Source organism: Balaenoptera borealis (genome assembly GCF_965194805.1).
Source record: "Balaenoptera borealis genome assembly, chromosome: 15".
NCBI classification, from domain to species: Eukaryota; Metazoa; Chordata; class Mammalia; order Artiodactyla; family Balaenopteridae; genus Balaenoptera; species Balaenoptera borealis.
Window position 1 is genome coordinate 69,415,608 of NC_138871.1, and position 26,363 is coordinate 69,441,970.

Below are 26,363 nucleotides of genomic sequence, written 5' to 3' on the forward strand. Positions count from 1 at the left end.
CTCTGCTGATAATGAGCTGTGTGGTGCTAGGCGGGCTCCTGAACTGCCCCAGGCTAGGGGTGGGGCATTAAACCATGACCAGACCACTCCACATCCGGTGTTGTGAGCGTCAGATGAGAAGATGAAACACATGTGAGCGGGAGGAGGCTTATGGAGGTAAGATAGCATTTTTCCTACTGTAACAGAACCACCTAGTGACAGAACAAATGCTACAGATCAGGTTGGCTGAGTCCCAGTGGTATTCCAGGAACCCAGGAACTAACTGGTGTGGAGGAAGGTAATGATCATATGGGTTTGATGACTGTATCAGTTTCTCCCTTTCTACTGGTTCCTCGGCATCGGTGCACAGCCTACTCTATTTCCCAGCCTTGAAATCCCCTCCCCATCCCACCTCCCCTCCAGCTGCCTTCACCATTACTCCTCATAACTCTAGAAGAGTTGTTTGTAGCCCCTGGTTGCACTTCCCAACCTCCCGCTCTCTCTAACACCCATTCGATAGGTCTTCAGTGTCTACCACTAGACTCAGCTCTGGTCAAGGTCACCAAGGACCTTGCCAGATTCAGTGGTCACTTATTTTGGCTTCATCTTGCTTGACTTTTCGGCAGAATTTGTCAAAGTTGATGCCTCCCTTTCACAACACTTCTCTTGTTTCCCTCCCACCTCCCCCTTCTCTCCTTCCCATCAGTCGTTGGGTCAAAAGTTGGAAGAAAGCCCCAGGCTTGGTGGTTGGTCCTTTGCTCTTTTCCACCTATTCTTTCTCTAGGAGCTCTCAGAAAATCCCATGGTCTTGAATACCACTTCTATGCTAATAACCCCCATATTTTTTCCCCTAAATCTCCATTTCTGACTCTCTCTGAGCTCCAGAATCATACATTTAACACCGTACCTGATACCTGTAGGTGGATTTCTGGAGGGCAGCTTACACTGACCATGTCCAAAATAAGAACTTTTGATTTTCCCCTCCCAACGCTATTTCTCTCTACACACCTCAACTGTCCACCCAGTTTCCTTGACCCCAAACTGAAGAATCACCCCTATTCCTCTTCTGCCTCATCCACCAGCCAGTCCAAAACACATCCCAAATCTGACCACTTCCCTCCTCCCCCACTGCCATCCCCTGGTCCCGGCCACCTTCACGTCTCACCTGGACTTCCAGCAGCTTCCTAATGGTCTTTCCAACTCCTCTCTTGCTTCCTTCTAGTCTGTCTCTATGCAGCAGCCGGAGGGCAAACCAGAACACATGGCTCCGCCGTCGAAAGCCATCCAAGGACCTGGCCCCTGCTCTTGCCCACCTCTGACCTTGCTCCCCTGCCTCCAGGCACACTGGCCTTTACGCTCCTCACACACTTCAAGCTCCTTCCTGACTCTGGCCCGCACAGGTCCAGTTTCCTCTTCCTGCAACACTGTGGCCCCAGACCTCTGCGTGCCCGGCAGCCTCTCGACATTCGGTTCTCAGTTCACACGTCACTCTCCGGTGAGGTCTCCCTCTCCCCACTGTTACTCTCTGTCACATGACCCTGCCTTATTTATTTGTAAGCCATGAATGTGGTCAGAAATTACCGCATTGATTTATTTACTTTTTATCTCTTTTCCCCATTAGACTGGCAGCTCGCCAAGAGCAGGGACGCTCTTTTCCCAGCACCTGGGGCAGTGCCCCCACATAGTGGTGCTCAGGAAATAGTGGTTGAGGGGATGGACGGATGAACTGGAGGCATAAAGGCCTGGGGCTGGCCACAAGAAAGGGAATTGTTTTTCCTAGAACCTACCTTTCCTAAGACAGACACTGTGGATACCAACGAGGTGGCAAATGACAGGACTGAGACAAGGTAGGGTGCCATGGGGCCAGCTCTGGGGACTCGGAGAAGGCTTCTTGTAGAAGCTGGCACCTGAGTTGAGTGTTGAGGTGGGTCAGAGTTAGCCGGGGGAAGGAGGCTGAAAGGGCAGCCCGAGATAAGGGGATGAGCAAGGGCAAACACACGGAGGCAGGAGACAGCATGGGTGGTGCAGGAAACTTCATTCCTTGCTGGATTGCCAAATGCAAATCAGGGAGATGGGAGCGGCCGCTGGAGAGGTTAATTGGGGCCAAGTCCCTGAAGGCCTGGTGTGCTGCACTACGGGGCCTGGCCTTTCTTCCTCAGGGAGGGGCCCGCCTTGGAAGTTTGAGAGCAGGGTCATGACTTGGTCAGATTTCATTTATGCAGACTATGCGGTTGCCCTGGGGTGAGGAGATCTAAGGCAGCGGTTTGCAAGCCCTATGCAATAATATCACCTGGGGAGTGTCTAAAACGTATTGAACCCAGGTGCTACCCCAGACAAAGTCAGAATTTCTGGGGATGAGGCCCAGGCAGTGGGTTTTTGTTTTGTTTTTGGGTTTTTTTTTTTCTGGTTTTTCTTTTAAATAATTTTTTTATTGAAGCTAACGTACATCTAGAAACAAGTACAAATCATAAGTGAGCTGCTGATAAATTATGACAAAATGAGCATACCCACATAGTCAGTATCCAGATAAGGAACAGCATATAATCAACACTCAGAAGCTGCCTCCTACCCTCTTCCAGTACTATCCACTCCCCAATAAGACCATGTATTTATTTGCTTGTTTTTGAAATTTATATATATAGTTGCATGTTGTTGAAGTTCTATTCTCATTGCTGTGAGGTATTCTACTTTATGAATGTGCTGTTTGTTTATCCCTTCTGCTTTGGGTAGACATTTGGGGAGTTTCCTGTTTGGGGGTTATGAATAGTGCTGCTATGAAAACTCTTGTTGTATCCATCTTTTGGTGAACCTTGTGTATACCTTTCTGTTGGGGAGCTATACGTAGGAGTAGAATTTTTGGGCCATAGGGAATACATGTGTTCAGCTTTAGTAGACATACCAAGGTTTCCCAAAGTGGTTGTAGGTATTAATTGTTCTTAAGAGTCCCCGGATAACTGTAATACACAGCCAGAGCTATTCTAATGGCTGTAAGCCTGGAGACAGGGAAACCAATTAGGAGGCTAGCGTTGTTACTCAGCGCCCAGGGAGACGCTAATGTTAGCTGAGAGTAAGATTTCCACAGAAGAGGGAGCAGGCAGCAGTAGAGGAATAGGCATCAGAAAAGAGGAGAAAAAACTGTTCATTAGAAGACAAAAGAAAAAGGAAAAGTGGACTTCCCTGGTGGTCCAGTGGCTAAGACTCTGAGCGCCCAATGCAGGGAGCCCGGGTTCAATCCCTGCTCAGGGAACTAGATCCCACGTGCCGCAACTAAGAGTTCGCATGCTGCAACTAAGGCCCAGCACAGCCAGATAGATAGATAGATAGATAGGTAAATAAATATTTGAAAAAAAGAAAAGAAAAAAAGGAAGAGAAAAAATTCCCTAGTGCCGTTGGTATTTCTGGCTTTGCGGAAGTCTCTGGAGAAGGATGCATAAACTGTTCAGAGAGGAGGGGCAGGAGATGCAACAGTTTCAAGTGTGTTTGTTGCCACAGTGGGGTACTCAGGGTGTCGGCCAAAGCCTGCAGACACTATGTCATAGGACTCTAATTATGAGACATGAATTCACTGGTTACACATGTGCTTATCAGGCTGGGAGCAGGGAGGCAGGGTGGTGCTGTGGCCAGGACGCTTGGCAATTAGACCCGTGTTCTAATCCTTGTTCTGCCACTAGCTGGCTGTGTGATCTTGGGCAAATTGTTCCATGTCTCTGTATTTTAGTTACAGAGCATTCTGGCTAGATGACCTCTAAGAGCCTTTCCAGGTCTATCGGTTCGTCATTTATTTTATGTCACTTCAGGGGTAAAATTCCAGGAAGAAGACGACCTGAAAAGTTGGCATGATGCTATAGCTTTATATCTGAGATGGTTTTGGAGGAAAACACTGGACCCTGTAATTATTTCCACAAATCCTATAGCACAGGATAACACACTCATAGATGATTTTAGGTTTGTTTTGCTTTGCTTTGTTTTTGTTGTTGTTTTTTAAATTTGGGTTATGGCTGGGACAGAGGTGGCTGGGGAGCTGTGGACAGTCTTGTAGTATTAATAATATGGCTCCATGACAGTGTTTACCTTTTGTTTTCAGATCTAAATCCCTTCCACTTGCTTTTATGAAACAGAAGCCTCTCACCTGGGTGAATGGGAAGACCTACTGAGCTGTTTTGGAAGAGAAAGGCCAGAACTACATTAAATCATGCAGAATGCGACCAATGGGCCCTGTAATGTTCAAGTCTTCAATACGGCCATCGACCCCCCAGGAGACTTATGGAGGGTCCTGGTCCTCAGGCTCAGAATGCCCTGAGGTAGGAAGACCATACCCTGATGGGGATGCTGGGAGGGAAAGGCTAAGGGCTTAGCACTCCTGCCCCTCCTTGGAATCTGTGGATTCCCCCGAGGTCACAGGGGGAGAAATGGACCAGGCAGAGAGATCCAGTCTTTGTGGGGGGTGGGGGGAGGGGATTTTAAAAGGAATGAAATTGAGTGACTCAGCCACTGAAGGACAACTGGACTTCAAAGCAAAAAAGTCTTCAAAAGAAACATAACTGCTCTCAGGAATTGTTTTAACATTGATTTAAAAAACTACCGTGGAGGTAGGGTTGGAAGGGAACTCAGAGGTATTCTGATTGCAATTCTGAGTCCTGGACTGACAGGAGATGACGAAAGTTCCAGGAGGGGGCAGAATGTGGTGTCAACAGGAGGAAAACACCAGGAAAACAAAAGCAGAGGAAGGCTGAGTCTGCAATTAAGTAGGCCAAGGAGAAAACCTCCTTATGTGCTGTTCTGAGAGGAGGAGGAGGTGGTGTAGCTAAGGAGAAAGACAATATTGTGAGTCAGCCGAGTAAGATACTGGCCACACTGGCGGAGCTGACAGGTGTGGGAATATTTGCACAGTGGTGCCTGCGGAGCCGGGGCCGCAGCAGGCCTGAAACGGCAATGAAAGGAGCAGGCGTGTGGATTGTTTAGTCACCATGGGAGAAACGAGGGAGCAGGCAGGTTGGGGTGGGGATTGGGTTACCCGCAGAGCCTAGATCAAAAGAAGCCAGTGGGTTGGAAAGGCATTCATTTGCTCCGTGCAAGAGGATACAGCACTCAGGGTTACCGGTCCAGCTCTGTGCAAACATAGCTGACTGTCCAGTCATGAGTGGCCAGCCATAAAGGGCAGAGCAAGGCACAAGGCCGGGTTGTCCCTGTGGCCTCTGGGCTGTATGTTCATTTCGTAAGGTCCCCTTTTTCCCCATTAGGGCTAGAATAGGTGGCAGCCTGGGAAAACAGGCTGAGTGGCTCTTTTCTTTTTGATGTTTAAAGAAATAATAGTTGGGACCGTGTGGATTATTGTGCTGGGTGTGGTACACATATTATCTCAGTCTTCTAAGACCTGTGTCATTTTTGTTGTTTTTGTAGATATTGATACAAATGGCCAGAGAGAGATCATTGGCCCAAGGTCACACAGTAAGGGGTTGATGCTGGTATTTTCATCCAGTCTATCTGATGACAAAGTTATCCCCCGACAGCACTGGGGCATTACCGAAAGAATAGAATCTGTCAGGACAAATACGTGAGCTGCCATTTGGAGCTTTGGAGAGAAGGGAGCCACATCAGCCAGTAGGTTTTTCGTTGTGGGAAAGAGTCAGCATCCTCGGGTTGTCCCCTTGACCCAAACCCACTCGACCCTCAGGCACTGACCATGTTATTCCAGAGAGCGATGGCCATCTCAGCATGCCCGCGTTCTGAGAAGTGGAAACAGTCCTCGGAGAAGAAGGTGAGGTCAGCGCCCCCTCTCTGTGACCAAAGGCAAGGGGATTATCTTCCTGGGACAAGGGCACTGCTACCCCCCCATCCCACGGCATCCTGGGCATTTCAACTTTCATCCTTTCAACTCTGCTGCCAGTTGGCTCAGATGTTGATGGAGAAATTCCCTGGTTTTGGAATTTTTATTTTTTAAAAATTATAGCCACCTATAGTCCACATCCCTTTTCCTTCAGCATCCCTGCTCTAATGGTTGAAAAAGAAGAATAATATTTTTAGGAAGCTTTCCATTTTATCCCAGCCCAGCAAAGAGCAGGGCCATGTCTGGGGAGCTTGGTCACTATTAATTTTCACCTTTTCTTTCCAAGTACATCTAAGTTCAAGTTATACTCAGAAAAGGTGGGTGCAGGGGAAAGGAGGAAAAGCAAAAACAGCAACCCTTTGGGAGCGCTCCTGGAGAGAGATGGTCCAAAAAAGCCCATGTAGAAAAGGAAATACATCGCCTAAGATACGGCCTCTGCACACGCACCTCCCAGACACGCCCGCAACTTACGTCGTTCAGGGGGACAAGAGTGTTTTGGAAGAAAGGCTGCACAACCACGGCGAAGTCCTCACGCTGCAGGTACTGGTAGGAGAGCCTGGAGAGGCCACTCTGGGGATGGGGAGAGAGGCTGCTTAACCGCCCGCGAGGCTGGGCAGACGGTCTGTTCCTGTGGCCTTGGGGGAGGTCACGTCAGGGGCAAGGGACTCAGAGGATCTGCTCTAGTGCCTAAGCACCCATTTAGTCTGCACCAGGTGTGGGCGCCACCCGGCTCTGCCCTGATGTCTGCTTGGGCCCAAGGCCTCCTCTGCTCTCACTTCATGAAGAGGTGAATTAGAACACGGGGCCTCAGTTCAAATGGGGAGCATTTCAACACCAGCTCCTCAAAATGCCTGTGACGTTGGGGGATGAGTATCCATGGTCTTTGCATCTCTTAAGTGCCAAAAGGTGGACTGTAAAAGGGCTAGACTAGCTGTGCTCATCCTCCAGAAGCTTATCATTCATCTGGGGGATGGAAAAATCAAAACCACGTAGGGCTTTAGGGGCAGTGAAGTGCTGACTGAAATTGCCAGGGGTACTTAGTGGGGAGAAGCTTCTCGGAAGAGTTAAGAAGACAAGCCCTGTGCATGAGATGGATACACTGCGGAAAGGCCCAGGGCACGGGCAGGTCAAGGGAGGGCACGGCAAGAGCAGAGACGGACGTGAGAAGGTAAGGAGGGAGGAGCCCAAGGGCAGTGAACACAGCCCATCTCCCCTCTGGGAGCTGAGAGGTGGGAGTTCTCCCCGGCTTCCCTTCTGAGCTTCTCACTCCCCTCCCCTGCCTTGGTGTCTGATTCACCTGGACACATATTTCAGGGGCTGTGATCTCAGTAGAGCCCTCACTCCAGGAGTAAAGATGGGAGGGGGGTAGGGAGAAGATGGGGGGGGACAGGGTCACCTGGAAGTCCCAGTTCACTGTCTTCAGTTCTTGCATCTCCAGGGAGTTCTCCTGGGAGCCTCGGAGGCAGGTGCAGTTGCTCCTGTGAGACAAGGAGTCCTGAGGCTCGGTGCCCCCAGGAGGCTGCCCCCCCCCAGAGGTGTCCCCAAAACACAGCCTTGCTTCCTCTTGGGCCCGGATCACAGAACCATAACTCAGGGGCAGGAGGTCCAGAAGGTGCTTGTTGGGAGAGAAGGTGGAAGGGCTGGCACCAATGCCCGGCTCTCCTGCGGACAGGCTGCCTGTTCCCCCGGCCGCCCGACTGCTCCTTCCCAAGCGTGCAGCTCCTGGGGTTTCTCCAGGAGGGCTGGGGTTTGGGGAAGACTGCCAAGGTGGCCTAGCCTTTCTTCCACGTGTTCCTGAGGCCTCCCTTCTCTACCTTCGGCTGCTTAGGACTCTCCCGCAGGGCTCCAGAGTGAGGGGCCTCTTGGGCAGCACTGGCCACTCCATGCGAGAATAGGGACCAGCTGGTCACCTTCCCAGCGAATCCATTTGACCCCAGATAGGACAGGACTCCTCAGCTCCCTGTAGAATCTCCTCCCCCCTAACAATAGTCACAGGAACTCTGGGCGAACCTCTGGACTCAGAAGATGGCAACTTCCTGCAGGGTCACAGCTGAGCTTTAATAAATTCCAGACCCAACAGAAATTCTTGCACATTGCACCTTAGCTCCAAGCCTGGCTTTCATGGACAGTCCTATCAATCAAGCACGTTAAAAAAGCTACTATTTCCTGAGCACCTGCCCCACAGCGACCATGTACTTTATATGCACTTCCGCTAGACCTCACCTCTACCTCCCAAGTGAGGAGTAAGAGGCCCAGAGAGGTTGCGTGGTTTGTACAAGGTCCCACAGCTCCTAAAATGGCAGAGCCAGGATTTGAGGCCGGATAGAGCTGTCTTGCAAGCGCATTGCCTTGTGCTGCCTCTCAAACAGGAACAACTTGCTGAAGTTGGAGTTTGGCATCACAGACAATGTCAGGGGCCCTCACGGGTCATTTGACTGTCTGCCTCACTTTCCAGAAAAGCAAACTGGGATCCAGGGAAATAAAGCGACTTGCGTACAGTAGGCATTCAATAAGGTAGCAGCATTTCTGAATGGTTTTCCAAGCCCCTGGCTAATTGCTGATGTCTGCTCCCCAGACAAGAAGGTCTGGCTCCGCCTGTATCAGTCTCACCCACTGACATCTAAGCCCTGCTCTCCCCAGGTGCCCTCCCCCTGGAGCCACATACATCTACTTACTGGGCTGCCAGTGGCATGACACATTTCCCACCTTGGCCCTGGTGCAGGCCAGCCAGCTCCATGACCTCTACCACGTTGACGAAAGCCCTTGGAAGCTGTGGGCAGAGGGGTGGGCTTCAGTAGTCCCCAGGCACTTGTGGGGGGCACTGGTTACTGCTGGAAAGAGCTTGGGGGATCATCTACAATCTATGTCCTCCTCCCCAACTTTAAATAAACTGAGGCCCAGCGAGGGAACGTGCCTTATATTATCTCACAGAATCTCCTTTATTGGCCCTGCTTTATAGATTGGGAAACCGAGACACAAGGCACTTGCCCAAAGCCACATCGCTAGTAAGCCACAGTACCTGGCTACAAATCAGGCCGACTGGCTCCAGAAGCAAGCTCTTTCTTTGCCACCAAACAGATGCAGTCGGATCCAGTTAGAATCTTCCCCACAGAGGAGCTAGGCAGCTGCCTCCCCCCGCCCCCCCATCCCATCCAGGGACCTGCTCACGGTGGGGCTCTGCTTGGTGTGCATCTAACTGAACACAACTCATCTAGATGCATGCGGGGAATGACCCCTGAGGAACGAGCACACAGCCTGGCTGCTGCCAGGAAACAGAACCCAGGAACGTGCCGCCCCTGTGCTGTCTTACCTCCTCGTAGAGGATGCCCAGGGCCTGCTGGATGTGCCGAATGTACTCCCTGGCTGAGTGGGCCTCCTGTGAAGAAGCAAGGGGCTCTCCTCAGCTCCTGGGAGGAGGAGGAGAGTGGCCTGAGGCCCAGCACAGGAGGGCACCGCATGGGCTGGGAAGCCCAGCCCTTACGGCTGGTGGACACAGTCTCTTGGAAGAAGTCATCCCTTGACCCCTACTAGGTACCATGAACAATCCCCACCCCACCCTGCTCCCGGCTCCTCTAACCCAGAGCCTGTCAGTGCTGGACCCCACTGCCACTCCAGTCCCATCCGTTCCCCGGCCTCTCCTTCTCCAACCAGGGCAGGCCCCCTGGTGGCCATGCTGTCTCTTTCCTCTGGGCTTTGGTCTGTGCTGGCCCCCACTGCCTGGGACCCTTTGCACTGCCTCCCCCTCACTCCCATCCCTGTAACTCAGCTCAAGGGTCTCCTCCTCTGGCCCATCTCCCAACTGGAGGCTGATTTAGCCCCTTCCTGAAATGTAGCTGGAGTTTATCCTGATGGAGGCCCCAGGTCTTTCCACAAAAAGCTGCTCTCAGGAGCATAACCCTGATTGTTTGCATGAGGACAGGTATTCTGGGGTCACTTCTGGCTCCCTGGACCTCAATGAGTGCAGGACACAATGGCATTTAAAACCCCATGGGATTGGGTCGCTTCTGCCTCTGGAGTCTGGGCAGGGAGGGAGAAAGCTCCTGGGTTGGGGGAGGCCGGTTCTCATCCAGAATTTGGTCACTGTGTCTGAGCCAAAGGAATGATAAATGCCTTCTCCCCGCCGCCTGGGACTGTCAAATATTCTACCACAACCTCTGAATTATGGAAGCTACTTTTTTTTTTTCTTCTGGCCAAATAAAATATAGCACATCCTCAACTTAGAACAAGATGTATTCCAAAAGTTATTACTTCCCACAGTTCGTAAGTCTGGACATATTTCCCCTTGGAAACAACGTTAGGAGCGGGTTGGGTTCCCGGGCCGGCAGAGGTTGGTTAACGCGTGTTGTCCTTGAAGGGGCAGTAAGCCATCGATCAGGACTAGTTCAGCTAAATCAACCCTGTTTATGACATTGTTTCATCCTCCCCCTGCAACCTCCCCACCACCAAGAGATGCCAAAAAAAGTGGGCAGGGACTCCAAGCAGGTGAGGGTCGGGCTCCCTAGTTATCCACTGGATACCAGAGAACAGTATCTGTGTGCGTAAGAGAGGCCGCCTTGGCAGTGCCTGAAGAGTGGGGACATCCAGACACTTCTGGAATCAGGGAACCAATGCAGCGGCCACTCAGCAGTGGGAAAGGCAGGCCTCTCCTGGCACGTGTGAGCCGGGGCTTCCTGGGCAGACTCAGGTGCCTAGGAGAGCCGGCCCGTGTGCCTCCTGTGAGGGAGGTCCAGGCCCTGGGCTTGGATGGTGACCTTGGCCAGCAGCTCCCCTCTCAGGGGCCCCCAGGGGGCTGCTCAGGGGCCTACCGGATTCTCGCAGTAATGGCACAAATCGTTGCTCCCAATGAAGAGGGTGATCAGCTTCCAGTCTTTCTGTAGGTTGATTTCCTGAGAGGACAGAAGATCCCATTTAGGCCTTGGTGGGGGGCACGTGCATGTGCCAGACGGTCCCCCAAGTGCCTTTTCCTCTCTTTGTGTCACAGTGGAGAGAAGAGGCCAAGTGCAGGCTCTCCCGCCCTCACCCTGGTGCTGGGGCAAGGACTCCGCCAGGGAACTGTGCGTGTGTGTGTGTGTGTGTGTGTGTGCGCGCGTGCGTGTGTGCGCGTGTGTGTGTGCACGTGTGTGCTCACTCAGTACAGAGGACCTTTTCCCCTTTGAGACCCTCTTAAGAAAGTTGCAGTCCAGGAGGAGGTGGTGTGTATTAACCCACCCCTAAAACGGGATCGAAAGGCCTTCAAAGGAGCCGAGGGCACAAGACACATCTAGAAGCAAAAGCCCAGAGCTGGCCTCTCTTCAGGCCTGGGTCCAGGGAGGGGGGTGGTGGAGGAGGAGCCCCGCGTGGACTGAGAGGTGGGAGGGGGACGGGGAGGCCCCCGGAGGAGCGTGCTTTCCGCTCAGCGCCGCCATAATAGGAGTCCTTCCAGGCGCTGAGTTCCAAGGCATAAACACAGAGCGTTCAAAAAAGTGCTGGTGGCGAGGTTTAGAGGGGCCGGGTTGGCGGGAAGGAGGAAGGGTTGGAATGAGCAGCCTATTTTTAGAAGCCAAAGTTTACATAATAGGGCTCTGGAAGCCAGCTCCTGGGTAAAGTGGAAAGCTGCCAGAGGCCGAGGCCTGCCACCTCCGTCCACTCTCTGCCCCTCTCTCCTCCTGCAGCCGGCCCTGGGGGGTGGGGGGAGGGCCTGGGGAGGGGGGTGGCAGAGACAGGCGGCGTCTTGGTGGCAAGGCCTGCTACTCTTGGCTCGTTTGGCCCCTCTTAAAGGCCAGCCAAGAGCCTGAGCTGCAGTGATACAGAGGGGCCCCTTTTAGGGCGGCTTGCACCCACCCCAGCTACAGACAGAGCGCCTTCCAGGGGTGGCCCAGGGTCCTGTACTCACAGGGCTGTTCTTCATTCGCTCCATGAGGTCCCGGGCCTGGGCTGGCATGTCCCTGGGCGGGGGAAGAGAAGGGGACATTAGGGCTGGCTCACGAGGGAGGGCTCAAGCTATAGGATTTGGGCCTGGCAAGGAGATGTTTCAGGAAGAAAAATGTTATATAAAGTTCATTCCTTCAGAATGCATTGAAAGGCTTTCAATTCTCAAGAAATCTCAACCTATTTAAAAATCAAAGATCTGCCATGGACCTTGGAGCCATAATTGATCCTGACCCTGCCAAGGGCTAATCTGCATCTCACCACCCCTTCTGCAGGCCTGGTCCTCTGAAGCCACTTCAGGGGGGATCTGCTCGACCTTCCCATCAGGGACATTCCCTTATATTTCATCCAGCTCTTTTCGTTGCAGGATGAAACTGAACTGAGCCTGTTCAGTTCTTATTTGGCTACCTGTTTTAAAAATAACCTTTTGTATATTTGAAAAAATTCATCGTCCCAAATGATCCCTCAGCTTTCTCCTTTCCAGGCTTCACGACTCCTTTAACCTTTACCTCTAAGTCCCACTCTCTGTTCCTTTAATCCTTTTGTTATTCTTCTCTGTAGTTCCTTTGGATTTCCACACCATTCCCCATCTCCTCACTTCTCCCGCTTGCAACAAAACAGGATGGGGGAGACAAATACGGACAGGACTAGTTCTTCCTTCATCTCCTAGATACCTGCCATGAACGAGGAATTGAATGCTTCTGGATAAGAGACAGGTATGTCAATGGAACCTTACCCAGCAGTAAAGGGGAATGAACTAGTGATACACATAACAATGGGGATGTATCTCAAAATAATTTTGCTGGGTGGAAGAAGTTAGACAAGAAAAGAGTACATAGTCTATGGTTCTGTTTCTGTAAAGTTCTAGAAAACCGAAACTAATCTATAGTGACAAGAAAGCAGGTCAGTGGTTACCTGGGGCCCAGGGAGTAGGGTAGAGACAGGAAGGGGCGGGAAGGAGAGATTGATTACAAAGAAATACAGGGAAACTTTTGGAGGTGATGGATATATTTATCATCTTGATTGTGGTAATGGTTTCACAGGTATATGCATATAACAAACTGATCAAATTGTACACTTTTAATATGTACAGTGTACTCATGTCAATTACACCTCAATAAACTGTTATTTAAAAAAAGATATGTATATGAGAAGGGATACAGCCAATGGAGGCTTCCATGGAAGAAGTCATAAAAGCAGTAACTGGTACAGAATGGGCATTTTAAATCTTTGCATGTCCACAATGAGCTGGGCATGTGGCCAAGCATACATGGTACCATCCCTGCCATGTTTCTCATTAATACATTCAGGACCGTATCTCATATGCTACTGCTATTGATGCGTGTGTCAGAAAGCTATAAAGAAAGCCTGTCCTGGGCTTCCCTGGTGGCGCAGTGGTTAAGAATCCGCCTGCTAATGCAGGGCACGCGGGTTTGAGCCCTGGTCCGGGAAGATCCCACATGCCGCGGAGCAACTAAGCCCGTGCGCCACAACTACTGAGCCTGCGTGACACAACTACTGAAGCCCATGTGCCTAGAGCCTGTGCTCCACAACAAGAGAAGCCACCACAATGAGAAGCCCGCCCACCACAAGGAAGAGTAGCCCCCGCTCTCTGCAACTAGAGAAAGCCCTGGCGCAGCAAAAAAGAGCCAACGCAGCCAAAAATAAATAAATAAATAAGATAAATTTAAAAAAAAAAAAAAAAAAAAAGCCTGTCCTGGTTAAAGGTGACCACAGAAATCCCTGTAACCTTTTAATAGGTTCAAGATATGAATAGGGGAATCCATGGGTGATAAGCCCTCAAGAGCACTAGGGGAAGTCAGGAATGCCCTCTTCTCCCCTCTTCCCAGCCATGTTCTTCCCATGCTTCAGGCTCAGCGCAAGCCCTACCCCCCCCCCCCCCCCCCCCGCCATGGGCCTTCTCTCTGGGCTTGTTTATCCACACCTCCTCTGTTTCCTTTTTCAGTCTTGATGTGAAGAGCCGTGCTCTGGGAGTTACAGGACCAGGAGTCCCCTACCAGCTCTGCTACCAACGTGCTGTGGAGCTCACCCAAGTTACTGGATCCTGCTAGCCTTGAATTTTTTCATCTTTTAAACAAAGAGCCAAGACTAGATGACTTCTGGGGTCCCTTCCGGGTCTGCATCTGTCTGTATTTAGCCTGCCCGGTTCACATTTTATACCTTTCTCTTCTCTTAGTTGTGCTCCAAAGAACAAAATCATTTCAGTCTGCAACGTTGCCTTACACAACACTGTTTTTTTTTCCAAAAATTATATCCTGTTGGTTTAGGCTTCTTAACTAGAAAGCAAGCTCTTTATAGACAGGCAGTTCACTTTTTTTATTCTTTTGCATCTTTTAGTAACCATCTTGGGGCTCAGTCCTTCTCAGGTGTTCAGTGAATTCTTGCTTATTGATGGATGGAAAGGAAGTTCGACCTTGAATAAAACTTTGAAACAAAATACTCTAATAATGACAAACTTTTTTTGCATACATATTATATACTGTACTAAGTGCTTTCCATGGGTTATTGGTCTCATTTAATCCTTGTGACAACTCTGAGAAATAGGTACTATTATTATTCTCATTTATAGATGAGGAAACTCAGAGATACTAAGTGACTTGCCCAAGGTCACACAGCCAGCAAGTCTGGGAGCTGGGATATGGACATAGATGGTCTGACCTCAGGTCTCATTATCCTGGTTGCTCTGCTGTGGTATTTATCTTTCTCTTTAGGTGAACTCATCCTTATCCACACCATGCTAAATGGCAGTACAGATAAGGGAAATTCACAGAACAGTTCTCCAAACTTGCTTACTTAAGCTGACTAATGGCTCGCTCTCCTTTCCCCTAACACGGGACCGCAGAGATACTAACAAGAAGCTGCATATCTCGGCTACTTCCCCTGCCACTCTTCCCCAGGTGCTCTTGGTGCCTGATGGAGACACCAAGCAGCAGTGAAATAGAAAAGGCAGTTTAAGAGAAGTGAAGCAGGAAAGGGGAAAGGGCCTTGAATGTCAACAGACTAAGGAATCAATTCCTGGTTAATGAAGCCTGGGCTCTAAAAAAATAATAATAAAAAGGTAATGATAATAATAATAATAATGGTAATACCAGCAACTAGAGGTTGATATTGCGGCCCCATGAAGCCCAGTTTTTTGCAGAAAAGAAAATAATTCTTCCTGCTTATGACGTTGAGGACCTGACATCGCTTCCTGTGGCTCAGAGGCTCAAAGCGAGCGTGGGGCCCTCCTTACCGCGTCTGAAAGGAACTTTCCCTGTAAACAGGGTGAGTCAAGCCGGTTCTGTTTCCCTGGTGATCTGAGTGCAGCAACCCTTCTACAAAGCAAAGACCCAGCACGCTCTGTGCAGAAAATCAATGAACTCTGTCAGGCATTTCAACTTTAATTATCTGGGTTGTTGTCAACCACAGAAATCCAAGTGAAAACAAACAACTGCCACGTTGTTTTGAGGGCCCTACCATCTAACTCCCTAGTGTCAAAATAACGGCTTTTTCAGAGCCAAGGGCTGGAGGTGCAGAGGCGAGAGAAGGGAGAAGGGAAGGGCGGCCAGCCGTGAGGTCCTGCTCTGTGTCCCCAGGGTGCTGGGAGTCGTCACCTGCACATCCGACCCCAGCCTGCTGTGGGCTGGGAGGTCAGCTGGAGTCAGCAGGAGGGCACCCTGCGCCCCGGCCGCATGCTTCCTGTCCGGCCACCCTCAAGGGCTTCTCCCCGCTGCCCTGAGGGGTGCTAACAGCACAGTGGGCAGAGCGAAGGCTCTGATTCAGCCTGGTCTGATCCTGGCTCCTCTGGTCACTCGCTCTGATAACCTTGCACCATTCAGGAAACGGTCTAAGCCTCTGTGTCCTCACGCTAGTACCCATCTTGAGGGGTGTAAGGATTACAGGAGATAATCCACGTGAGGGGGTAGCTCAGGGCCGGGCAGCAGAAGTGCTCCGTGCACCACGGCTCTTACTGCCCGTCTGTGGGCCCGGCTCCCAGACACCACCCTTCTCTCATCCCCGATCTCTTAGCCTTGCCCGCCTCTGTCCCTCCGGTACCCACGTCTACTCACCGAGCTCTGGCCCCTTCCACTGCTGCATTCAGCCCGGCCGTCTCCTCCCGGGTGCCGGTGGAGAAGCCGAAGATTTTGGGGTTGAACTTCTTCAGAATGTCTTTGAAGAGGGAAGGGGCAGAGAGCACAGGTGAGAGGGAGATGGACGTGCAGTGTTGGGGCACAGGTGTGGGCAGGACGCTTCTGGGTCTTTCCAGGGCAGGCTGACTTCTCTCCTTACAGACAACCTTCTCTTCCCTCGCTCAGGGGGAGGGCCCTGGCCTCAGCGAGGGGTTGTTATGGCCCCGTGATGGTGCCTCTCCGTGTTACTACTTACTGGGCAGTGTGGTGTGGGTCCCCAAGTCGCCATCCCCTCCAATGCTGGGGAAGAGAAAGCACATTTGTTAAAATCACAGGCCATCATATTTCTGAGTCAGAACCAGAGAGTCTGCCCTGGGGCAGGATTCCCATCCCCCTTAGGAATAACAGAAGCATCAGGGCGTCGCCTTGCATCCCAGCACCGGGCCACGAGTACCCAGCCTCATCTCTGGAGGGGTGACCGGGAAACACGCCACCCACGGTTCTGTGGGAGCGTCATCAACAGAGGTGAGTAGAGAACACCCTCACCTCCATGAGAGTCCCCTCCAGGATGTGGGGAGGTCACTGGAGTTGCTTGGTCGGGCTCCCACCGCTGTCTGAAAGGCAAAGAGAAGGCTCTAGAGCTGGGCTGGGTCAGGTGCAGGCTGGGGGCACTGGGGAGGGGCCCTCTTGCCCTGGTGTAGCAGCTGGGACCTGGATTTACCTTTTCTGAAAATGGTACCAGCTTTTCCCCAGGCCACTTAATCTCGGAGTCGTCCTGACTTCCCAGTCTTCCACACGCAACCGGTAATCAAGTTGTGGAAGAAGCAAGGTTCTTCCTCCCCAACCTCTCTGGCTTCCATCCCTTTCTTCGTGTTCCCTTTGCCATATTTCCAGGTGAGACTCTCATCTCCTCCCCATGGACAGCTCTGGCCTACACCTGACCCCATGGTCTCCAGTGTCTCTTCCCATCTCACCTGCTATGCCAAGCACACCTGTTCCTCCACGCCTCCCCCTGACTCTGACCTTTCAGCGGGTCTCTCTTACTCACAGGGTCAGAGCCAAACCCCTTCACCAACATTCTGAGCTCACCATGACCTGGTTTCCACTTTCCTTTCCTTGTTCACCCCCTCCTTTCCTGTCCACACAAACCTTCAGGTCTAAACAAGTTGATCTGAAGCATGAGGGCCTTGGACCGGCCTACTACCAGCCACTCCATCCTTTCTGGGAATGCTAAAGTTCCTCCTTTCCAGCCATGAAGTCTCCAGTTCATTCTCTAACACCTTTGTCAATTTCTGCCTCCTCCATAACGCTTTTTCTAAAGGTCCTATTTTTTAAATTAATTTTTATTGGAGTATAGTTGCTTTCTAAAGCCCCTATCTTAAAAAAAGAGACTATTCCTCTTTGAAAATTACAAAAGTAATATACATTCACTATAACCAGTGAAATGATACAAAGATGATTTAATTAATAATTTACCCCTACTTTAATAATCTTGCCTCTTGCTACAGGTTCTACATCCCCTCCTCACCCCCTACCCTCATATACACACTACCAGGATCAATTAATGGTTAAGAGCCTGGTGTGTATCCTTCCTTCCACAGCTTTCCCCATGTTCATAGCAAAATTAAAACACACTCACACACATATGGAGAAGTTTTTCTTCACTGAAATGAATACCTGATTTCACAAGTCCTGTTTGTCCCCTATATGATTACGTACCTCCTTCTGTGTAAGTTTTTTTTATTTCCCCAGCTGGACAAGTTTCTAGAGGGTTAAGACTGCATCTCATACTTATTATCCCTCTGAATTGCTAGCAGAGTGTCTCACACACAGACAATAGCTAAATAGTTGTCCAATACAACTCCTTTAGTGAAACTGTGCTATGTGCAGGTATTGGGCCCCCTCTGCCCCCAAGAACACATCTTTAAATGGGGTGAGTGGGTGCTGGGCAGTGTGTGGGTAAGACCCACCACCCTAGGAGTCTGGGTGAAGGAGATGAGTTCCCTGGTAAAGGCAGGCAGACTTGGATAAGTACCTTAACACAGGGGTCCCCAACCCCCGGGCCTCGGACCAGTACTGGTCCGAAGCCTGTTAGGAGCTGGGCCGCACAGCAGGACGTGAGCGGTGGGCAAGCGAGCGAAGCTTCGTCTGCGATTCCCCACCGCTACTCATCGCTCACATTACCACCTGAACCCATCCCCTGCCCCCCTCCCCCGTCCGTGGAAAAACTGTCTTCCACGAAACCTGTCCCTGGTGCCAGAAAGGTTGGGGACCGCTGCCTTAACACACGCAGATGAAATGCTTAGGAACAGTGGGGAAGAGGGACGGACGGCTTCTAGCAGGGGATGGAGGGGAGGCCCCGTGGAAGAGGTGGTATTTGAGCCGGGCTGTGGAAGGGTGGAGGGGAGGACATTCTAGATCGCCTGGTGGTGTTTTGTGGCTGCCTGGCTATGTTTCATTGCTGGACACAGGTATGTTCTCAGCTACGTGCTGCACACAGAGCTGACGTGGAGGAAGAGCTGATTCCGCACAGGGCCCGGCCCGGCTCAGCACTCACAGTCAGCGAGTCACCCAAGGCAGCCACCGCTTTGATGTCCGCTGGTCGGAGCTCATGGACTAGGGAGACAGGAAGAAAGATGGATGGTCAGTGGAGGTCTTCCTCTGAAACTATTAACTTGACTAGGAGTCTGAGATTCTGTTCTTATCCCGCAGGTTCCCATTAAACTTATTTCCAGCCTAAGGCTTTAGAAAATTTGTATTTTCCATCTATTTGGAGCAAGTAAGGCACTGAAGGTAATGGGGCTTGATGGCTCTTATCCATCCTGAGAGGAGCCCAGTTCACACTGGAGTGGTCCAGGAAAGTTCCAGCTGGGTGGGGGGGCGGGTGGGTCATGAGCACAGGTAGAGAGGACCCCAATCCCTGACTATACCTACCTCACTGGGCAGGGAGGCCTGAAAGGCTGCCACTGGGACTAAGCCGAGAGGAGAAGTGTGGTCTGTGGAGAGCCTGGGAGCCCAGCAGTGCTGCAGCCTAGCTTGTCATGGGCTACCCGGGATCAAGGTCTGCACTGCATGGGAATCAGCAAGACCTGCTCAAGGCTCCAAGGTGTGTTTGTAGGTTCTCCCAACAACCTGACACTTAGCCAGGCCCTTGACTGAAGGCCCTTGATGATGTTTATACTCACCTGACGTGGGGACACTGTTGGAAGGATTCCACTCCTCACACAGGAAGTCACTGCCCCAGTTCTAAATCAACAGGAGGAAAGACACAACGCCCGACACTCACTGTGCAGGAAGGTTAGCTTCAGCCCAGGAAGAACTAGCTAAGGAATTCTTGGTGGAGGGTGGAGTTATGTTACTGTAGGGGATCGTGTGAGGCTAGAGCTGTGAGTTGTGGATGGAGTGAGAGGGGAATCAGAGAGGAGAAAATAGGTCTCTCCCCACCCGCCATGCACAAAACACATGATGTGTGGACACACTCATGCACACCCACACTCTTTCCCACCTCAACTTATCTACACCCTTAAATGGAGCCCACAGTCATCCAAAGCAGGGGAGAAAACAGTGAAGGTGTGCAACAGGTGGTCTCCCAAAGGAACACAGACTTGGATGCCTAATAAGAGGTTCCATGTGGGTTTTGGTGGTGTCGTTTAACATGAAACTAATGGACACTAATTACAGTGCTAGGACCAAAACAATAATTACAATATATTTAGGACAGTAACGTGAAATTTTTACAATTGCAAAGTTTCTGGTTTCTGCATATCATTTCTGAATATGTGCATATCATTTCTTTTGGCGTATTTAACTTAATAGCCAACCAATTCCTTGTATGTATATAAATTAACATCTATAACCTGGATACCTTCAGTCCAATTCTCTTGTCTCTGGAATATAAGGCACACTTGCCAGGCGCTGGAGGAGCGGATGGGGAGGGAAGCAGAGGGCGCAGAAGTTGGGGGAGAGAGAGAGTCCCTTCCCTAGTGCCGACGCTTGCACGTGCCCAGAGGGGCCTGAGGGACAAGCCCGGTAGGGCTGAGTGCACAGTAGGGCTGCACACACAGGTGCTGTCCGGTTGACTGATTCTCTAGGCATGTGGTTGCCAAAGGCTTTGGAAGCTTGTCTCTTTCATTTGGTCAGATGATGAGGAAGACATGCCTTGTTAAAACACTCCTCTCACAAGGGAGCAAAAATGAAACTTCCTTTAAATATTAGTTGCTTAATCTGATGTAATTTAGTTTATTCCAAGGAACTGCTCAATTCATCACCCGGATGGAGTCCTTCTTCTGTGTGGGAGTTCTACTGAAATCAAGAACACGTTTGTGTGCAGATGACAAATATCCGGGGAAGATGCAATTTGAAAAAATTCTATAGCCGTGAGCACTTTAGAAACATCTCAGAGAACTGGTGAGCCAGAGACAAGCCCATCCCATGCAGATGAACAGACCCAGGTTGGAACTGGAGCGCTCTCGTCTGTCCCAAGGGAAGAACTGTACTTGGTACCCTACGCCAGCGCACCCGGATCCCCTGTGGGTCTTGTTAAATGCAGATCCTGAGACAGCAGGACTGGGGTGCTGCCTAAGACTCTGCATTTCTAACAAGTTCTCAAGTAATGTTGGTGTTGCCTGTCTGTGGCTAATTTAAATAGCAAGGTATTTAAAAAAGAGAAACAAATCCCACCACTTTCTAGGCCTGGGTTTTTAACTCTTCCAGCAACAGAAGCAAAGATACATGAGACTAAGATCCAAGAGGACAGAATCAGAACCACTGTGTTCACCAGTGTATACCCAGCACTTTGCACAGTGCCTGTGCCATTTAGGCATCCAATAAATATATGCATGTTAGATAAGTCAATCAATGCCCAACTGACAAGATGTAGCTGACATTTTAATTCTAATGGATTTTGTCAGTGGTTGGCCTGGGACAAGCCTCTGTTGGGCTAACATGAAGCTGAGAGAATTCAGAGAGGCTGGACAGTGGCATTACCACAGGGCTTGTATCCCAGCGCTTAGCATCTAACGGTTCTTCAATAATTTCAGGTAAGTTAGTCTCAGTGCTTCAGCTGGCTTATAAAAGGTCTTTCCTCAATCACTCCTGCTGCTCCCGAATCCATTTTCCACGCTAGTCAGGGAGTCTTTAAAAAGGTGAAATAGATTACATCACCTGCTCCTAGAATCTCCGACAGTTTCCCACAGCACTCCACCTGAAGTCCAACCTTCTTTCTTAGGGATTCAGATTCTGTGTGATGGGTCCCTCAATCACCCCTCTGGTCTCATGACCTACCCTCTACCTCATTCACATGCCCACAGCCACAATGACTTCTTTCTCTCATCAAATACACCCAACTCAGCCCCACTTCTGAGCCTTTGCACTCCCTGGTCCTGCCGGGGACTCTGGCTCTGGCTCTCCAGATAGCCGGCGTCTTTTCATCATACACAGCCCAGCTCGAATCTCTCCTCCTCAGAGAGGCCTGACGTGGTCTGCACAGCCCATCAGAACATGCCACCCTCCCTGCCCCATCTCACTTTCCTGCATCACCTTCCTCAGAGCTGTCTTCACTATCTGAAATGATTGTGCTTAGCTGTCTACGGGATGCCTCCTCCGGTAGATTGTAAGCTCCATGAGGGGTGCGACCCATCTGTCTGGTCCACTGCTCTATCTTCCTGAAATCAGTGTCTGACACCTAGTAGGTGCCCAGTCTGGAATGACCTCTAACTCCTGAGGGCAGGACCACGCGGACACTTCTCTGAACGCCCTCCGGCCCCTCGCACAAGACTGGACAAACCATAGGTGCTCATCCGACACTGGTGGTTGATCTCTCGATCTGGTGGCCGACACACGTGGTCTGGACCAGGCCAGTCCTGCAAGGCCTGGTGTGGTTCAGGATCCTTCAGGCCATCTTTGCAGTAGCTGTCCCTAAAGCCATGGGCCCTGAATCCTCAGAGCTAGAATGATTGACTTGAACGAAACAAGCCCTGGAGACCCACCTGCCTATGTGTCAGCTTCCTGTTGGGCCCAGCCCCCGGAAATGAGGTTCTTCCCACTCAACTACAGGAAATTGACAGTGCATCATACCCACCGCCTCCCCCTCATCTCTTCTTGAAAGGCTGAGCTGCCTGATCAGAAATGATGTTTGTGCAAAGGTCAAAGAAAACTGATCCATAGGCGCTTCCTCTAGTTGGTTGCTGACATCAGGTAAACACTTGAGAACATGTTAGGACAATCCTGGGACTTTGTGGTTCAGGAGCCTTTTCTTCACATTCCAATTTCCAGTATGTAAGAGGGGTACGTTTCTGCTTAAGCTAACTCTCTGAAACCCACACCACGCCCCAAGTCGCCGGGAGGTGGAAATGGTTTGTCCCTGAGAGAGGCAGACGTGCGTCAGCGGTTACCTCAATGGATGGCTTGGTGGGGTATGTGTAGTTACTATTCCGGGGAGTTCTCAGGAAGGGTTCATCCTAAGAGAGAAAAGAAACCACAGGGAGAGGTTATCTGACAGCGTGGAAGATTGCTTAGGAAACATTAAATACTAACAATCCTGTCCTGTAGATTTATTTAACATGATCTTCTGCATTTAAATAGAAAGAACCGTACAAACATAATTTCATTCATTCCCTAGAGGGTTTTACAGAACAGCTTTGACAAGGGATGCACAATAAAATGCCTAAAAAGGGTTCCATACATGTTCTATTCAGGGTTCTGTGCTTTTGTTTTCACCCTGACAATTGAACATCTCCCTAATCCTCAGAACGATTTTCTTTCCTTTGTCATTTCTCTGGTAAGAGATTCACATTATAGCACTTTTCTCTTCACCAAAAAGTGTTATGATCATCAATGTATTTTAATGTCTGTTGCTATTATTATTATTTTGCCTCCTTGGACTGATGTATCTTACCCCTTCGGGTTGGCTTCACATACTCTGGTTGTGTTTTTTTCTCGTGAAACAGCCTCTTCATTCCCTGCTCGCCTATTTATTTCACAATCAGTTTCACACATGCTCAGTCAAGAATCCAGGTCTATTCAGTTGTGGGTGATAAGTTAGTCGAAGAAGGAAGTAGACAAAGGAGAAATGGGGGAAAGCAGGTAATGAGAAAATGTGAAAATGACAGTGAAGCAATAAGAAGTTCATAAGCCAGAGATCAGGCCAAACAGCCCAGGGCTGTCAACACCTTCACAAGGCGTGCTGAGTGGGGTAGAAGGGCCATGGTCTGAAAATTTGGGAATAACATGGGAGTAAGTAGGAAGAACCAGAATGTTGGAGAAGAGGTCATTGGAGATCCGAACCAGCGGTTGAAAGCTGACTGCCCATCTGCTTTATTTTGGCCTGAAAGGTGCTTAGAAAGGAAGAGGAGGAAGAGAAGGGAGAGGAGAGAAGACCACGACTCTGAATGCTTCCAGAAGAGGTGTGTGCCCTTCAGTTCTGGCCCTACCACCTCCTCTTGTCCCAGACCTGATCCCACCCACACAATCGTGTTCCTGCCTGGCACTGCATCTGAGTTTGCAACCCCTGAATGCCCCCGCTTTACAGATGAGGCGCAACTGAGGGGCAGAGTGGAGGAGGGACCTGCTCCAGGTGGAGAGCAGGCAGTGAGAGCAGAGCCGGGCCGACCCGTCAAGCCTGCCGACCAGCAATGGCCTCCTTCCATTCCTCACGGGGAATTCCTACTGATCACGGGGATCAGGTCCGAGAAAGCCCCTGCTGGTCAGACAGAGGGATGAGGAAGAGAAGGTCTTAGCAGTCACCTTGGAGGATGAAATCTATGCACATAAAAGCCCTAGCCCTCAGCACAGACCTTGGCTCCCTGGGCAGTGCACGTCTCTCCTAACCTCTGAGTCTCGGCATTCCTAGCTGAAACACGATTCAGAGGAGTACTCAGGGCCAAGGGCAGGAAGTGTGCCCTGGACCATCTGCAACACTGCAAGGAGACAGAGCTTACGATGGCACGTCGCCCCGGCTAACGAGGCTTGTCTCTGGCCAAAGCTATTCAGTGTCCCCTGAGCTTCACCATCAGACGAGGGCACTCTGGGAGCATCCTATAAATAAATGACCCACCTTTGTAGAGCCCCATGTGTTCAGAGCTCTGTTCTAGGTGCCAGAATGAGGGGAGGATACAGAGGCTTACAACCCAGTCAGGCAGAGAACATGAGAAGCATCAGGCAGCGAAGCATCAGAGGATAGTGTGTCCAGTAAGTGCAGTAATTGCTGAGGAACGGTTGCAAGAGCTGCGGATGTGTGGTCCTCAAAGACGAGACTCACTGGGAGCGGGGTCACTCGTTATCGTTCTCTCCCCACTTCACGGGAGCCCCAATTGGGCACAGGGCCCGGGGGCTGGAGCTAGTCTCAGAGTGGCTACCACAGGAAGAACCGGAGGGCAAAGACGCCCCCTGCCCTTCCAGACATGCTTAAAATCAAACTGGAGAGTCTATTTTATCACATGATCCAATGGTAGAGGGAGGGGCCAGAGAGGGGAGACTGAACTAAGGCGTCAGGGAGACACTGGAATGCGGTGGGGAGTGAGGCCAGAACAGGAACAATGAGAACAGGTCCAGGACAGTGGCGGCCAGGCGGCCTGGGTGCCCTGGGCCTGTTTTAGTCACCGTTGACTGCACTGTGTGTGCATGAGTCACACTGGGTTAAAGGCCTGGAGCTGAGCAGAGGGAAGAGGGAGTCCATTTAGCCTGCTGGCTCTCCTAGGCTAGGTTGATAACACCAGTAAGTAGAAAGCTGAGCCTATTGAAGGCCAGCACAAGGAAGTGGTCTCCTAGCTAGAGCTGCGCAAAGATGGTGTGGCCTGCCGGTGGGCACAGCCCGGACAGCCACCTGATGTGAGTCAGCAACGTGAGTCAGCGGCTTCGGGAAAAGGTCATGTTCATCTTGGCAGTGTTACTAGGTGTAAAGTTCCGTGAAGGAGAGCTGGTCTTCTGTTCTGTGCTGCTCGGACCAAACCAGGTGTGTACTGTCAGGGCCGGGCACCAACTTAAGGGGGGGCCACGTTCCAAGGAGACATACCTACTACATGAGGCAGGGTTTGGAACACTTGTCTGCGATAAATAGTTGAGGAAACTGAGGAGAAGACCCAGGGGAGGGTGGTAGTGGTAGAAGAGAGGAGGACATAACAGCAGTACATGGAACACCCTCTGACATTTCTGTCCCATCCCATCCCATCCTCCCATATTATTATCCCATCCTCCCACCCCATCCCATCCTCCCATCCTATCCCATACCATCATCCCATCCCAAACACGACCTACTAGGCTGATTTTACAACTTGTTAACAGGTAGCCACTTGGCTGTTAGAAAAGCACTGCCTTGAGAGTGTGGAAGTTTAAGCAGAGGCCATAGCCTCTAGTTGCCTTGGGAGGGATGTGGTAGAATAATTCAATTATTATATGAGAGATTGCCTCAACAGGACTCCAAGGCCCTCCGCACTGAGATCCTAAGGTTATAAAATTCTCTGTTGCTTTATGATGGGAAGCATCAGGTGACCTTTAACACACAAAGGGATAAGGACCTGAACTGGGGTGGTGGCAGTGGGAACGGAAAGGGTGCCAGCGGGAAAAGCACTAGGAAGAATCCTATCAGATTGCGTGCCTGACGTTTCACACCTGCAGAGCTCTGACAGCCACAACAATATGGACAGAAATAGGAAGTCCTAAGGATCAGAGAGTTTGGGAAGACAACTATTTCATTCCTATTTTGACATTGTTACTCAAACATTATTTTTTGAATGAATATGTTGAGTTTGAGACGATGAGGAGGTCAGGGCAGGAATGGGAGATTTAGAAGTCCAAAGCATTCAAAAGATAATAGACCCCTTATGTAATTCAAAATAGAAACACTGCTAAACAATAAAGTAAGTATAAGGGAATCCAACAAACCTCAGCTTTTTCTCAAGATGAAAGACTGGATGAAATATCACTTGAAATTATTTCAGTTTGTCTCTCCGTGTTTCCCCCTGGTTCCCCCATTTTGTGGGTACCCTGATCATATATTTAATCTGCCTTCTGGGTAAGCTTACACCATAGAGGGCAACCAAAGGGGAAAGATCTCTTAAGGGTTAGAAATAGAGCTCAAGTTTGGGGAAAACAGTAAGAAATGACGACACAGGTTGGGGGATCCTAGGCAAAGAAATTTAACGGGAAACCCTGGAAATGGACAGATCTCAGAGTGAGGGGACCTAAAGAAAGAGAAAAGAGAATAGGGCTGAGACATGGAAGTTGGAGAATGTCCACATTTTCAATGCTGGGAGAAAGGAAGGAGGGTCATTAAAAGAGATGAGAGGGGGCAGAAAGACAGAACAATCAAGGTGGTTTTACATCCGCAAATGCAAGGAGGAATAAATTCACGGAGGAGGCGGCTAACTCTGACAAACGCTTCTAGAGAGGGCAAGAAAAATAAGAGCTGAAAAAGGACTCTGCTCATCTTTGGCTGATTTCTTCAAAGCTTGAGGAGGAGCCACAGCCAGCTGCCCTGGGTTAGGGAAGGAGTGGGCAGAGGCCGTGAAGGCAGGAAGGGGACA

General features: G+C 50.5%; 2 protein-coding genes and 1 long non-coding RNA gene across 25 annotated transcripts in view; 2 read left to right on the forward strand and 1 right to left on the reverse strand.

Moving 5' to 3' along the window:
• LOC309611857 (uncharacterized protein) overlaps window positions 1–6,201 on the forward strand; it is a 112,999-nt gene extending 106,798 nt beyond the window's left edge. For 11 of the 23 annotated variants that reach the window (XR_014234779.1, XR_014234780.1, XR_014234781.1 and 8 more), the window contains 4 exons: window positions 4,064–4,280; window positions 5,380–5,580; window positions 5,675–5,737; window positions 6,093–6,201. Coding sequence is in view for 4 of the 23 variants with exons in the window: in XM_082356826.1 (XP_082212952.1) it covers window positions 1,202–1,474; window positions 1,601–1,681 (354 nt within the window). In the remaining 19 variants the exon portion in view is untranslated. The other 12 variants (XM_082356831.1, XM_082356829.1, XM_082356830.1 and 9 more) reach the window with 6 other exon arrangements.
• PLB1 (phospholipase B1) overlaps window positions 1–26,363 on the reverse strand; it is a 129,454-nt gene that overhangs the window by 3,055 nt on the left and 100,036 nt on the right. The window contains exons 45-57 of the mRNA XM_082356692.1: window positions 22,236–22,301; window positions 19,029–19,089; window positions 18,401–18,459; window positions 16,390–16,457; window positions 16,100–16,143; window positions 15,784–15,883; window positions 11,679–11,730; window positions 10,612–10,692; window positions 9,117–9,182; window positions 8,482–8,576; window positions 7,203–7,284; window positions 6,278–6,376; window positions 5,662–5,757 (exon numbers count right to left, since the gene is read on the reverse strand). Of these exons, the coding sequence (XP_082212818.1) occupies window positions 5,662–5,757; window positions 6,278–6,376; window positions 7,203–7,284; window positions 8,482–8,576; window positions 9,117–9,182; window positions 10,612–10,692; window positions 11,679–11,730; window positions 15,784–15,883; window positions 16,100–16,143; window positions 16,390–16,457; window positions 18,401–18,459; window positions 19,029–19,089; window positions 22,236–22,301 (969 nt within the window). The remainder of the gene's footprint in view (window positions 1–5,661; window positions 5,758–6,277; window positions 6,377–7,202; window positions 7,285–8,481; window positions 8,577–9,116; window positions 9,183–10,611; window positions 10,693–11,678; window positions 11,731–15,783; window positions 15,884–16,099; window positions 16,144–16,389; window positions 16,458–18,400; window positions 18,460–19,028; window positions 19,090–22,235; window positions 22,302–26,363) is intronic.
• Window positions 6,212–14,171, forward strand: LOC309611870. The gene is made up of 3 exons (XR_014234794.1): window positions 6,212–6,346; window positions 12,275–12,429; window positions 13,680–14,171. It is a non-coding gene; the product is annotated as an uncharacterized lncRNA (long non-coding RNA).